General features: G+C 38.7%; 1 protein-coding gene and 1 non-coding gene across 3 annotated transcripts in view; both read right to left on the reverse strand.

Moving 5' to 3' along the window:
- LOC126299334 (uncharacterized) overlaps window positions 1–13,778 on the reverse strand; it is an 864,357-nt gene that overhangs the window by 271,983 nt on the left and 578,596 nt on the right. The window contains exons 23-24 of one of the 2 annotated variants that reach the window (XM_049991164.1): window positions 13,596–13,670; window positions 13,413–13,490 (exon numbers count right to left, since the gene is read on the reverse strand). In XM_049991164.1, the coding sequence (XP_049847121.1) occupies window positions 13,413–13,490; window positions 13,596–13,670 (153 nt within the window). Of the gene's footprint in view, window positions 1–13,412; window positions 13,491–13,595; window positions 13,689–13,778 lie in introns of both variants that reach the window. The other variant, XM_049991163.1, reaches the window with a different exon arrangement.
- Trnas-uga (transfer RNA serine (anticodon UGA)) lies at window positions 562–636 on the reverse strand. Its single transcript has one exon. It is a non-coding gene; the product is annotated as a tRNA-Ser (tRNA).

The following is a 13,778-nucleotide window of genomic DNA, read 5'->3' on the forward strand; positions in this document are numbered from 1 at the left end:
AGATCCCAAGTGGTATGCGGGCAGTAATCAAAAATGTTTTGCCATGTTCCTAGAATGAGTTCAAGAAGAGGATTATTGGCAAGGAAGTCAAGACTCCTTTCAATACAATACCCCAAATAAATGAAATAACAATTACTGCACAGAATGAAGGGGCACTACATTAATATAATGAACAGAGTTGGAGGACATGGCACACATCGTGATATGTGGTAGGAGATTTGGTCCATGTAATGATAATGAAAATGTGGGGAAAACTAAAAGCAGCATTTGTGTGAACAAATGCAGGAGGTGGTTTTTTGGTCCAAAAAACAGACAGAACAATTATTACTGAGGTGCCAGTTATCATAGTGATCTTTACAGTAAGCAGGCAAGAGCTGCACGTGTGGTTAGGTCAGTAACTGTTAAAACATAGGTGTGACACTGTGACAAAGCAGGCTGAGATCTTTTTATTTCCTCTCTTGTTTTGCCACTTGCTTCCTTAAATTCATTTGTTTCATTTTTGACTAATTACTATCAACATACATGAGTATAATCTGAAACTTCCTGGCAGATTAAAACTGTGTGCCCGACCGAGACTCGAACTCGGGACCTTTGCCTTTCACGGGCAAGTGCTCTACCAACTGAGCTACCGAAGCACGACTCATGTCCGGTACTCACAGCTTTACTTCTGCCAGTATCCGTCTCCTACCTTCCAAACTTTACAGAAGCTCTTCTCGCTCAGTTCACAGAAGAGCTTCTGTAAAGTTTGGAAGGTAGGAGACGGATACTGGCAGAAGTAAACCTGTGAGTACCGGACGTGAGTCGTGCTTCGGTAGCTCAGTTGGTAGAGCACTTGCCCGCGAAAGGCAAAGGTCCCGAGTTCGAGTCTTGGTCGGGCACACAGTTTTAATCTGCCAGGAAGTTTCATATCAGCGCACACTCCGCTGCAGAGTGAAAATCTCATTCTGAGTATAATCTGCATTTCCATAAAAGAGAAAGTTTGGCCGTCAATCTTAAAGAATATAGGACCAGGTCTGCAATCAATTTCCTAACTTGTTTTGGCCATTCCTAGTTAATATCTTTTGTTATAGGGTGAAACCAGTAATTTTTTCGTGACTTAACTTGTATTGTTGATTTATAAACAAATATAAATTCTGTAATAATTATAAACATTAGGAAGAACTACTATTAAGATTCCTAATAATTTATTTGTCTCTATTCGAAAACATATTAGCAAAGCCAGCCATTAATTAATTCCAAAATAATTACCAGGTTTGTCAAAAATATTGTTTGTATAACTATATCTGCTAATTTCATTATTTAAACAAATTGTGGTAGAAGACACTGTAAGAAAGCACGAATTTTTCTATATATTCATTTAATTGAATGAGTTATGTTTTAATTGTAATTTCTGTAAATTAAAAACATCGTACAATGTGTAGTTTCAGTACCTATTATTGTGAGGATATATAAAGGCCTGATTTTTGTTCCCAATACAATCAGTCCACTGCCAATTTTCAGACAAGAAACCTGTATTGGCTAGATCAACAAAAATGCCTCAACATAACCACAAAATAAGTGTAACACAAACAGGGCATGTGTTAAAACAATGACAGTGTCTCTCAAACGGTCCACGGGTATACTGCCGGTTTATAGTGTACAACGGGCACAATATTTCGGCTATCACACATGTCGCCATTGTCAGGTGCACTGATGAACTGAGCTCCTGAGGGCAGGCGGCCGAATTAAATCCCCTCCCCCCGCATGCCACTCTCTTCGCCGTCCGCGCCTGTGCACCGGCGGTCACGAAGACATGAGCGTTGGAATCTGTCGGAGCGAACTGGTCGCCAGTTCGTGCTTCTTGCTGAGAGTCTTCTTAATTACATTCAATGCCAGGTCCCAAGCCTTGCTGAGATTGTAGCTGCATTCTCGGTTGATAAGATCTTCCCTGGTGCGAATTTCGAGAGCCTCCCTTATAATGCTGTCACTATATTTAGAGGTCTGAGCCAGGATCTCGGTACGCTCATAATCCATCTCGTGTTTCTTGGACAAACAGTGCTCTGCTACTGCCGTCTTATTTGGATATTTCAGTCAAGTGTGCCTTTGATGTTCTCGGAAATGATCATCGATGGTGCGTACTGTTTGTCTGATATAAGTCTTCCTACACTCACAGGGAATTTGGTATATGCTTGCCTTCCTCAAACCGAGGTCATCTTTCACACTTCCGAGTAATGACCGTGTTTTATTGGGCGGGCAAAAGACGGTTTTAACTTAGTGTTTCTTTAATATATGGCTGATTTTCCCCGATAGTGTGTCATTGTACAGAAAAAGGTACTGGCTACCTCTTCTTCCGTGACTTCATCCCTCTCCACAGGTTGTGCTGTGGTGGTGGGACGGAGAGTGCATCTAATATGCCATTCCGAGTACCTGTTCTTTCGGAACACGGTTTTGAGGTGTTCCAATTCCTGGGGCAGATTTTCTGGGATTCAGATGCTGTGCGCCCGGTGTACTAGTGTTTTTAGTACTTCATTCCTCTGAGAAGGGTGGTGGCAGCTGTCTGCATGCAAGTACAGGTCAGTGTGTGTTTTCTTCCTGTACACACCGTGGCTCAGGGAACCATCAGCTGTTCTCTTGACCATGACGTCATGGAATGGTAATCTTCCTTCTGCTTCGGTCTCCATAGTGAATTTGATGTTTGGATATATGGAGTTTAGGTGTGTAAGGAAATCCAGGAGCTTGTCCTTACCAGATGACGAATGTGTCATCGACATAACGGAAGAAAAAAGTAGGTTTCCAATTGGATGATGCTAAGGCTTCCTCCTCGAAGTACTCCATGTACAAATTCGTGACCACCGGTAAGAGTGGGCTGTCCATTGAGACTCCATCCATTTGCTCATAGTATTCCCCATTAAACACAAAGTATGTTGAGGTCAAGACATGCCTAAAGAGTTCGGCGGTCTTCTCATCAAATTTTTGCCCAATAAGCTCAACTGACTCTCGTAGAGGCACATTGAAGCTCCCTAGGATATCAGTGTCTCTCAGTCTGAAGTTGTCGAGACATTTCACAAAATCCACAGAATTACCGGAGAGAACATTTACCTACATAGGGGCTAAGTAATTCAGCCAGATATTTTGCTAACAAGTAATTAGGTGCCCTAATGTTGCTGACAATTTGGCGCATAGGTACCCCACTTTGAGGACCTTAAGGAGTCCACAGAGTCTTGGTGGTACAGGTCTTGGTGTCTGAGCCAGGATATCAGACAAACACTACGCACCATCGAAGATCATTGCTGAGAACATCAAAGGCACACTCAACTGAAATATCCAAATAAATCAGCAGTAGCAGAGCACCGTTTGTCCGAGAAACACGAGATGGATTATGAGCGTAAAAAGACCCTTTTTCAGACCTCTAAATATTGGGACAGTGTTATAAGGGAGGCTATCGAAATTCACACCAGGGAAGATCTTATCAACCGAGATTGCAGCTACAATCTCAGCAAGGCTTGGGACCTGGCATTGAATGTAATTAAGAAGACTCTCAGCAAGAAGCACGAACTGGCAACCAGGTTGGATGTAGCAAGCACATCGACGCTACAACAGATTCTGATGCCCATGTCTTTGCGACCACCGGCGTGAGGGCGAGAACGGTGAAGAAAGCAGCCCGCGGGGGTAGGGGATTTAATTCAGCAACCCGCCCTCAGGAGCTCAGTTCGTCAGTGCACCTGACGACGGCAACATGTCTGATCGCCGAAATATTGGGCCCATTGGACACTATGAACTGGCAGTATACCCGTGGACTGTTCGAGCAACAAATACACCGGGAGAAACTAAAGAATCACAATGACAGTGTCTGTTCAAAAGTGTCACACATACCGTATTGTTCTGCAAGAACTGTGTGGTTAGGTTTTTACTGCTCGTAGATGTTAAATGGTAAACTATTGTATCAGTATGCTGATGTTTGCCTGCAATCTATTAATGAGGGTTATCAAAAGTTAACCAATAGTGAACTGGCCAAATTACTGTGTAATATTGTGTGTTGTGAACAGTGAAGGTAAAGAACTGTGGAATGCAACTGTGCAACTGCCGGCTACATCATTTACAGTAGTCAGTGTTGAACTCCCCCCCTCCCCCCCCCCCCACACCACCCTCCCCCCCCCCCCCTTTTTCAGTCAGAGTAAAAATGCAGTAAGTCAAAACCAAGAACTATCAATGAAGAAATAAAGCATGGCAACACCACAACATCACTGCATTAAGAACTTCGCTTACTTTACTGTAGCCTATACATACATGCAGAGCCACTGAGTCAGCTGAATGTTGGAATGAGTCCACATTGGTAGACAGACAGAAGAATGCCACCATGGATGTGGGCACAGAACTCACTTCTCAGAAGCCAAATATGGTTTCAGTTGAGAATAAGTGCAGAAAAGGAAACAACAAAGAGGAGTGTGATAATAGTAATCCCCTAATGTTTAAATCTGCTAATAATAGTGAGGAGCAAAGATAGAATTCATTAACTGAATGAAACAATCAATAATCTATATTGAGGGTTAAAGCAATGTGAGTGGGATGATAGAATGAAAGAGGTAATTAGAGAGAGAGAGAGAGAGGGGGGGGGGGGGGGGGGATAGAATGAAAGGAAGGGTGGTTGTAAAATGATGTCAGTCGTTCTGAAAGAAATGTGTGTAGGAACATCGAAAGTGTTGTGCAAAGTAAGCTAGAAGCTAATAAACATGAAAATATTTTTAATAAAGTAATGAACAGCACAGAAAGTATACAAGCAGAGGATGTAATTTACCACACTACAAATTGAGTATATCTTGTCACTACAGATAATTCATTCACTTAATGACCATACAGGCACCAAAACAAAAGATAACAGAGAGAGAAGGTCAAAATACTGAAATATCTCTTTTCAATCATCATACAAATGCCAAAATGGCAGATATTGAGATAACCATTAGTGGAATAGAAAAGCAACTACAATCGCTTAGTAGTGGAAAGTCATCAGGACTAGACAGGATACCTACAAGATTCTATAAAGATTATGCAAAATAACTTGCTCCCCTTCTAGCAGCAGTTTATTGAAGATTGTTGGAACAATGAAAGGTACCTAGTCACTGGAAAAACCTGCAGGTCATTCCCATTTTTGTGAAGGATTATAGGACAGATGCACATAATTATAGGCCTATATTATTGTCATTAATCTGTTGCAGAATTATGGAACATGTTTTATCTTTATGAATTATGACATTTTTGAAGAATGAAAATCTACTCTATAAAAATCAACACGTATTCCGCAAACAGATAACTTGTGAAACTCAGCTTGCTCTGTTCCTCCACAAGGCCCATAGCAGTGCAGATAACCAGCTTCATACCATGTTCCTTGTCTTCAGGAAGGCATTTGACACCATCTTGCACTGCCATTTAGTGAAAAAAAATGTGAGCTCACTGAGTATTGGACCAGATTTGCAACTCAATTTAAGACTTCCTTCCAGAGAGAACTCAACACCTCACTCTTAATGGAACAAAATTGACTGGTATAAATGTAATTTCTGGAGTACCCCAAGGAAGTGTGATAGGACCATTTCTGTTTACAGTGTGCACACATGATCTAGTAGAAAGGGTCAGAAGCTCTTCAGGATTGTTTGCTGATGATATGGTTGTCTATAAGAAAGTAGCAATGCCAGAAGAAAGTACCAATTTGCAGAATGATCTGCAGAGGAGTGATGTATGGTGCAGCTCTAGCAGTTGACCCTCAATATAAATAAATGGAACATATTAACATACATAGTAAATGGAATCCACTACTGCACAACTACACTATTGATGAAAAATTACTCGAAACTGTATCCACTGAAAAATATCTAGGAGTAACTATCCACAGTGACCTTAAGTGGAATGACTATGTAAAGCAAATAGTAGGAAAAGCAGATGTCACACAGATTCATAGCAAGAATCTTATGGAAATATAACTAATCCACATCGAAAATGGCACTTGTTAGATTTAATCTTGAGCAATGTTCATTTATCTTGAATCTTCACTAGGTAGGAATGATAGAAGATATAGGAAAGATCCAATGAAGAGCAGCACATTTCATCACAGGATCATTTAGTCGACAAAAGAGCACTACAGAAATGCTCGACAAACTTCACTGGAAGAGGTTACAAGAGAGATGTTGTGCATCATGGAGTGGTTTATTACTGAAATTTTGAGTGAGCACTCATTGGTTAGAGTTGTACAACATATTACTTCCTCCTACATTTGTGTTTGTTACTGTGGTCTTCAGTCCAAAGTTCTCCCTGCTATTCTATCATGTGTAAGCCTCTTCACCTTCAAATAATTACTGCAACCTACATCCTTCTGAATCTGCCTACTGTACTCATCTCATGGTCTCCCTCTATCATTTTTACCCCCACACTTCCCTCCAGCTGTTAATTGTCAGAATGTGTCCCTCCTTTTAGTCAGGTTCTGTCACAAATTTGTTTTCTCACCAACTCTACTCAGGATCTCCTCATTAGCCACATGATCTACCCATCTAATCTTAAGCATTCTTTTGCACTAAATGGTTAGACACTATACAAATATTTTCAGAAAAGACTTCCTAACTCTTAAATCTAAATTCAATGTTAACAAATTTCTTTTCTTCAAAAACGCTTTTCTTGCAGCAATTGTCAGTCTCCATTGCCATCAGTTCTTTTGCTGCCCAGGTAGCTAAACTCATCTACTATTTTTAGTGTCTTTACATAGTCTAATTCCCTCAGCATCATCTAATTTAATTCAATGGCATTCCATTACTCATGTTTTGCTTTTGTTAGCATTCATCTTATATCCCCCTTTCAAAACTATGTCCATTCTGTTCAACTGCTCTTCCAAATCCTTTGCTTTCTCTGAAATCATTACAATGTCATTGGCAAACCTTAAAGTTTTTATTTCATCTCCATGACCTTTAATTCCTTCTCCAAATTTTTCTTTGATTTCCTTTATAGCTTGCTGAATGTACAGACTGAACAACATCAGGGATAGGCTACAAGCTTCTCTTTCTCTCCCTTCTCAACTGCTGCTTCCCTGTCATACCCGTTGACACTCATAACTGCTGTATGGTTTCTGTATGAGTTGTAAATAGCCTTTCACTACCTGTATTTTACCCCTGCTACCTCCAGAATTTCAGACTGTCTATTACCATCAACAGTGTTAAAATCTTTCTTCAGGTGAACAAATGCAATAAACTTAGGTTTGTTTTTCATTAGCCTATCCTCAAAAAGATGTCATAGGTAAGTATTGCCTCGTATTTTCCTACATTTCTCCAGAATCCAAGCTGATCTTCCCTGAGGCCTGCTTCTACCAGTTTTTCCATTCTTCTGTAAAGAATTCATGTCAGTATTTTGCTCAGTACAACAAAAGCATTAAAGAGTTTCTGCGGTTTAATCAGGTACTACAGATTCTTTCTATGTGACTTTAGTGAAGTGGCAAAACCACTACATAAGTTGCTGAAAAAAGGTGTTAAGTATGAATGGGGCATTAAGCAAGAACAGATATTCCAAAGGCTGCATAGCATCTCAGAAATATCTTGGTATCATTACTCGTTTTGGTATTTTCTAGGAGTTGTAGTACTTAGCATTATGTTTATATGTTGTTTGTGCACATACTGCTTGCTTTAAGTACACGAGGAAAGGCATGGATGATGATTGTTGTGGCAGAGTGTGTGGGAGGATGACCATAGTAAACACATGTGAAGGGTCGGAAATGACACACATTCATAGTAAATGGCCTCTTTGGTTAAGCAGAGGAAATAATGAAGAGTATAATGTTGGCTCTGTTAAATTTCAATGCAATGAGGAAAGAGCCACATTACCTATGCCACCTCCATGCAGAGATCAAAGATAGTGCAAGGCACTGCAAAACCCCCTTAGTGAGTAAGAAATTATTGTTGTGAATCACCTAAGTAAAATGTAAATAACAATTTGGTAAGACTGTGTGTTCTCTTTCATATTTATTATAGTAATGATAATATGTAATGTGATGTACTGATATGTTTATGTATAAGTGGTGTGACGAAAAATAAACATAAATTTGGATGTGTGTACCTAACATAAAAAAGAGAGAAAATATTTTGTTTTTGTTCTTTATTTGTATCTGTAATGTAAAAAAGGGAAAAGTTAATTACCCAATGATTTAAATTTATGTTCTATGTGGTGTATGTCTCCATGAAAAATGAACTGATATTTTAACACTGATTCTTCTATGTGTATGTATCCACGGGAATAAAAGTGCAGTGAAAAATGAAACAGTGTTTCATGTTGATGTTCACATGTGTCGAAAATCAAAGTGAAATACAAACTTTACAAAATGCAAAATTTAAAGAGAACTAGTCATTAACCAAGAATGTCTATAACGTCATTTTTAAAGCTAAGTTGTTTTTAACTACAACAGAAGCCAGATTACAAATTTATGGTCAAATAATTATTAACAAATTTTTCCCATTGGGGGACATGTTGTATATTGACAACATAATAACTTATACATTGTTACATTTAAGGCTGTTGGGAGACATCATGGGCGCTCCAAGATGGGAAATCAGAGACACAATGCAGAGAGCATGCAAAAGTGAAGTGGTAGCATTTAGTTTACTGGAGCTAAGTAGTAACACTAGAGCCCTGCAAATTGCAGAGGCTCTGTGCAACTGTCCCAGGGCAGAAGTTTCACTTCAGATAATTAACTGGTAATTCCACCACTGCCTAGATGCTGTTCTAAGATGTCACAGTAGCAGATGTCCATGAAAAGGCACATCTTAGAAGAGGCAGCAAGCCTGATAATTGCTCCTGAGAACTGCAACATGAGAGGGATTACACATGTTAGAGTGCTACTACAGCAGTCCCCACTCACAAAAGGTGTGAGGGCAGAGCCAAGTGACATAAAATACTGTTGCTGCTGGCCATAATGGGAGTGGCAGTGGTGTTTAGCTTTCAGCTGAATACTGTTGCTACCAAGTAGCATGCTCCTAGTGTTTGCTATTTCTATTAGCGCTCACCCCTGCGGATTCAGACACTGACTTTTGCCTTCTTTCTGAACTAATGATCAAGCAGTTTGGTCACTCCCCCACCCCCTTTTAAACCAACCAAACAACCTTTCTTGCTTTTTTTTTTCTAATGTTTAGAATTAACATTTAGTGTAGTAGTTAGTCTGATTGCTAAGAAATAGCGTTAGTCAGACCCCTGAGTGCCACAACTCTCCTGTTGCAAGCATCCAATCAAGTCCCAAAATCCACACCCCTCATAGGTGCCCTGTGACAGTGTTTGGCCCTAATCCAAGTCATCAGCTGCCTTCACTGGGAATTTATCTTTCTGCATTTGCTTCTCACCACTTAAAATTGCAGATGGACCTCAAACCCCTTGTCTTACCTCTAACTTGTGTTAGGTCATAACATACATGAAAGAATATTATTTTCTTTATTCCAGGTAATTTTCCAGAGTCATATTCTTAATTTAAGAATAATTGTAGGCTGTATTAATGTTTGTGTAGTATTGATAATGTGACTTAACAAACCTATTAATTCAATGTATTCTGTGTACAGAAAAAGGTGATTACTTAATCTATCATTGCAGCCTGCTCTTATCTTGATTCTGAAATGTAACTGAAAAACTCTGGCGCTTAAAGATAAATCACAGTTTCACATATTTAGTGGAATCAATGGTTAATATAAGTATTAAGATTTTGTGAGATTAGCATAAATTGACAAAATTAAGAACTGATATCATTTTTCTTTGAATAAGTTCACTAATGTTTGTTGTAACATTATATTAATGAATTTGTGCTTGCTTGTGGCATTTTCTCACTAAAGTCAAGTTGAAATTTTTCAAGGAAAAAATCTGTTAGTTATTTTGACTGCAGATACAAAAACAGTTTTCAATTTTACCCTTCAGAACATGTGCTCAAATTATTTAGCAAGTATTATGCTACTTTCAGCTGGAAAGGGCTCATGGTATGGTTTTATTGATTACATCCCATTTTTCAATTCAAGCACTGTAGTTTAGCAGATCTGAATAGAGTAAAGTAACAAGTACTCTTTGTCTGTGAATGGGGAAATGGAACAACCAACCACACATCTGTTAAACACTTTGGAATACAACTACTGCCTTTATAGTGATCCAATCTCTCTTAGGTCAAGGTTAAACATTTCTTAAATCCAAAGTCATTTAAAAAAAGGTTTATTATAAATCAATAACTACAGTATCTAGGAATCGTGATAATAATGTACATGAGTGTGTGTGTGTGTGTGTGTGTGTGTGTGTGTGTGTGTGTGTGTGTGTGTGTGTGTGTGTGTGTTTTCTTTCTTTTTAACCAAGAGCAAATGCATGTGCTTAGTGTAACTAAATCACATGAGTATATAAGGTGTGACCAGACACATGGAAATTAAAGTCTCATTCAAAAAATGTTTTCGCAAACAGACATTTGTTTTGAATCTGTTTCTTGAAGTGAGTTGTCATTATCCTCATATTATGTTTCTAATATAACTCAACCAGTCTCTGGCCAGTCCTGTTAGCGAATTTTTGACTTGGATATTGTCCTATCATTCCTCTTTCTATATTTCCTCTAATTGAGAATTTAAAAAAATCACTAAAATTGTAACACCTCCATTTGCAATTTTGCTCAGGGTTTTCTCTAGTTCATCCCAGTGCTTACTGGCTACTCCTTTGTCTCTCATTATCTTGGTTTATTGGTGCATATGCACTGATTATTGTGTAAGACTCATTAGCAAATTTGAGGCCCATTATCATCAGTCTGATGTTATTGTTTGGAGTACATCCTGTTGACTGCAAAGACCGTTCCCAAGAGCAGAGATCCTTTGCCTAATTTCCTATCTGTTTTGATTCTGATTAATCTCTAGGCACCAAAGTCTATAGTGTTGTCAACCGTTATGTGGATTCTTTGATTCTCAATATCAGAATTGTTTCCTTGTGCAGCATCTTTTCTAATTAATGTACTTTCTTGCTCTGATTAGCATACTGATTTTCAGCATTTCTATGCATATCTATACTTTTGTGAAAATTTAGCCACAGGTCTCCCACTCCCTATGTTTCGTGGTAGGCCAAACTCCACAGAATTTGACAGCCCAGCTTATAGTGGGCACTGGTGCATTGGTTGCCACTGGGGTACTGATGGCATTTCTCTCATGCTTCATGTCTGCACTTGGGTTGTGAGCCCACTTTTCGATGATATCTTGTAGACTGATTCAGTTGGAAAAGTTGGAGTGATGTGAGGCTTGAGCAAAACAACTAGCAGAAATGTAAGTTGGTGTAGAAATGTCATAGATTAACTGATTATAGGTTGAAACTGAGACTGTCTCATTATTTCCTTGAACAGTTGATTGGCAAGTTTTTTTTTTACGATAGTTTGGTCACCAGCTTATGAAGTCCAACACAAATGTATATTTGGTTACTGATATTGTAAATGCCTTTAATTTGTGACTGCTTACAATCAGGTGCTGATAATCTTATGGTAGATAAATTTAATCATGTCTTCTGATGACTCATTTGACATTTCCAAATCCTCTGTCCTATTATATGAAGGAGTATCCATGAACAGAGAAATACTGAAAAATTGTGCAAAAACACTTGCTTTGTAAATGACATAAGAGAACTCTCAAAACTGTATGACTACTACTCTGCCCCAGACAACAATCCGGAAAAAAAGCATGAAGTTCCTGTATTTCAGGAGGCTTGTTTTGATGTAATTATAAATAAAGCAACAAACTTCATTTGGATCTTTCAAAGATTGTCCTTCACGACATGCATAGAAATGTTGAGTATCACTTTTCACATCATCTGTCTCAAATCTATAGAGCCATAACTGCTGGTAGTAAAGCATTTCCTGCACAGGTATCACCAGAAGTGGCATATTCTGAATGTGATAAAAAACTATGGCACAAACAGCTTCTTCTTCTTCTTGGCATAAGGCTTAAAGTTTTAATTTCTTTTGAGTTTCACACAAAACTTATAAGCTTTTCATTTGTGTATCATCATTTCTATTGCAACAACTCACTTTGCATTATCATTGAGACTATGATCTTTAGTTTTGTACTGAGTTGTTTGCATTCACCTCAAACATCAATCTGTGGCCTGCTGAAACTCAAAGTAAAATTTTCTTTGAAAAACTTCAAATAGAATTCATACTTATCTTTCTTCCTTTCTTCTCCATATTTCTTTGCGAAATGGTGATACACAATCTTCATATTTAGAGATGCATCAAGGTAGTATACTCCTTTGGAACTATAATGAGAATTCCTTGTGGGGAATAATTCTATGTGACTTTTTATTTTGGCAATTATGTCAGGTGACATGTATTGTCACCTACTGCTATGCTTGGCATGCAGATATTAAGGATACTGCCCAGAAATCAATAATTGATTCAGTCACTGAAGATGTGAATTAGTCATTGAAATGTAGATTTAAGAAAGCAGTCTTACAAACAGAAAGTCCTTCTCAGCCATTTCATATACACACATCAAAAACAGTTTTGCGTCACCCGGTTGCCAGAACTCCTGAAGATAGATGTTGACTGTAGATATTGTATCACAGACACAGTCCCTTTGACTGTTCAGAGATGTCACTAAACCCACCCAAAGATGTAAACAATCATGCATGAGCAGCAACTATTAGATGGAGGGGGTCCGACAGCTGATCAGTTCCAGTCATTCCACCAGGAAGGAGGTACACAGCTCATGTTGTCTGTAGTTCAACAAAGCCTAGATGGCCAGTACAATGTTTCTATCATGCCTGCACCACATTGTGGGATGGACGTAGGGCTTTACATCACAGTGGCAGACCATCACCTTCACCTTCTTGGGCAATGTATCACACTTGAAGGACAAGATGAAGGCACTGTTGGCAACCTGATTATCTCTCAGACCCCGGTGGACACGCCAGACAAAATGTCTACCTTGCCACTCTAAATAGATGCACAACTAATCGTCAGACTGCAAAAGAGGGTCCCTGTGAAATATGATACCTTGGACCACATTTTAGCTCTTATGGGGCATCACGGTTACAGAAATGTCCCCCACTTTGCCACAGGCGAGTAATGCATGTGACTGGGCAGAGGATGCTGTCTTGATTAAGACCACTGATAACCTCCAACAAGGTTGCAGGTTTAGAGGTATGTCTGTGCATGCCAAACTCTAGTGGCAAGAACAACATACAATATTGGGTAGAAGAAAATTGTAACTCCCAGAGTTGTATCATTCTTCCATCCAATAACATACAGCCTCATAAATGTACACACAATATATTAGTTATACTTTGCTGCAGCTCATCAGGAAGACCAAAATGTGATTTTGGCTATCTCAATTAAAAACTGACAATTTCAGTGCTGTACTGTTTCTCCACTCACTGATTAAATTGTGAACTACTTACAATCACCTAACAGAAGGATTTACCTGAAATTTCATCACCATCAAACCAGCCAAGAGATCTACGGTCATGTTCCAGATGAACTGGTTTTGTGTACTCCACACCTGTGAACCGTGTAATAATTTTCCATTAGTGTTTCTGATTTATTTACTAGCTGATTAAATATATCACAAGTAAAGAAGACAGCTTAAACGGTGAGTGCTATTTACCAAATATTTCGGCTTCATCAGACCAGCTATGAGATTTATAATGTCTTTTTGGCGTCTTTGGTGTGCAGAAAGTTTCTGTCAATACAACAATACCTTAATAAACATAAAAAGTTGTGGGTAAACAATTTTTACATAAAAAATACAAACAAGAAGATTAATTGTAGGATTAGTATTTTATCCATC

This window comes from Schistocerca gregaria, chromosome X (assembly GCF_023897955.1).
Source record: "Schistocerca gregaria isolate iqSchGreg1 chromosome X, iqSchGreg1.2, whole genome shotgun sequence".
Lineage (NCBI taxonomy): Eukaryota > Metazoa > Arthropoda > Insecta > Orthoptera > Acrididae > Schistocerca > Schistocerca gregaria.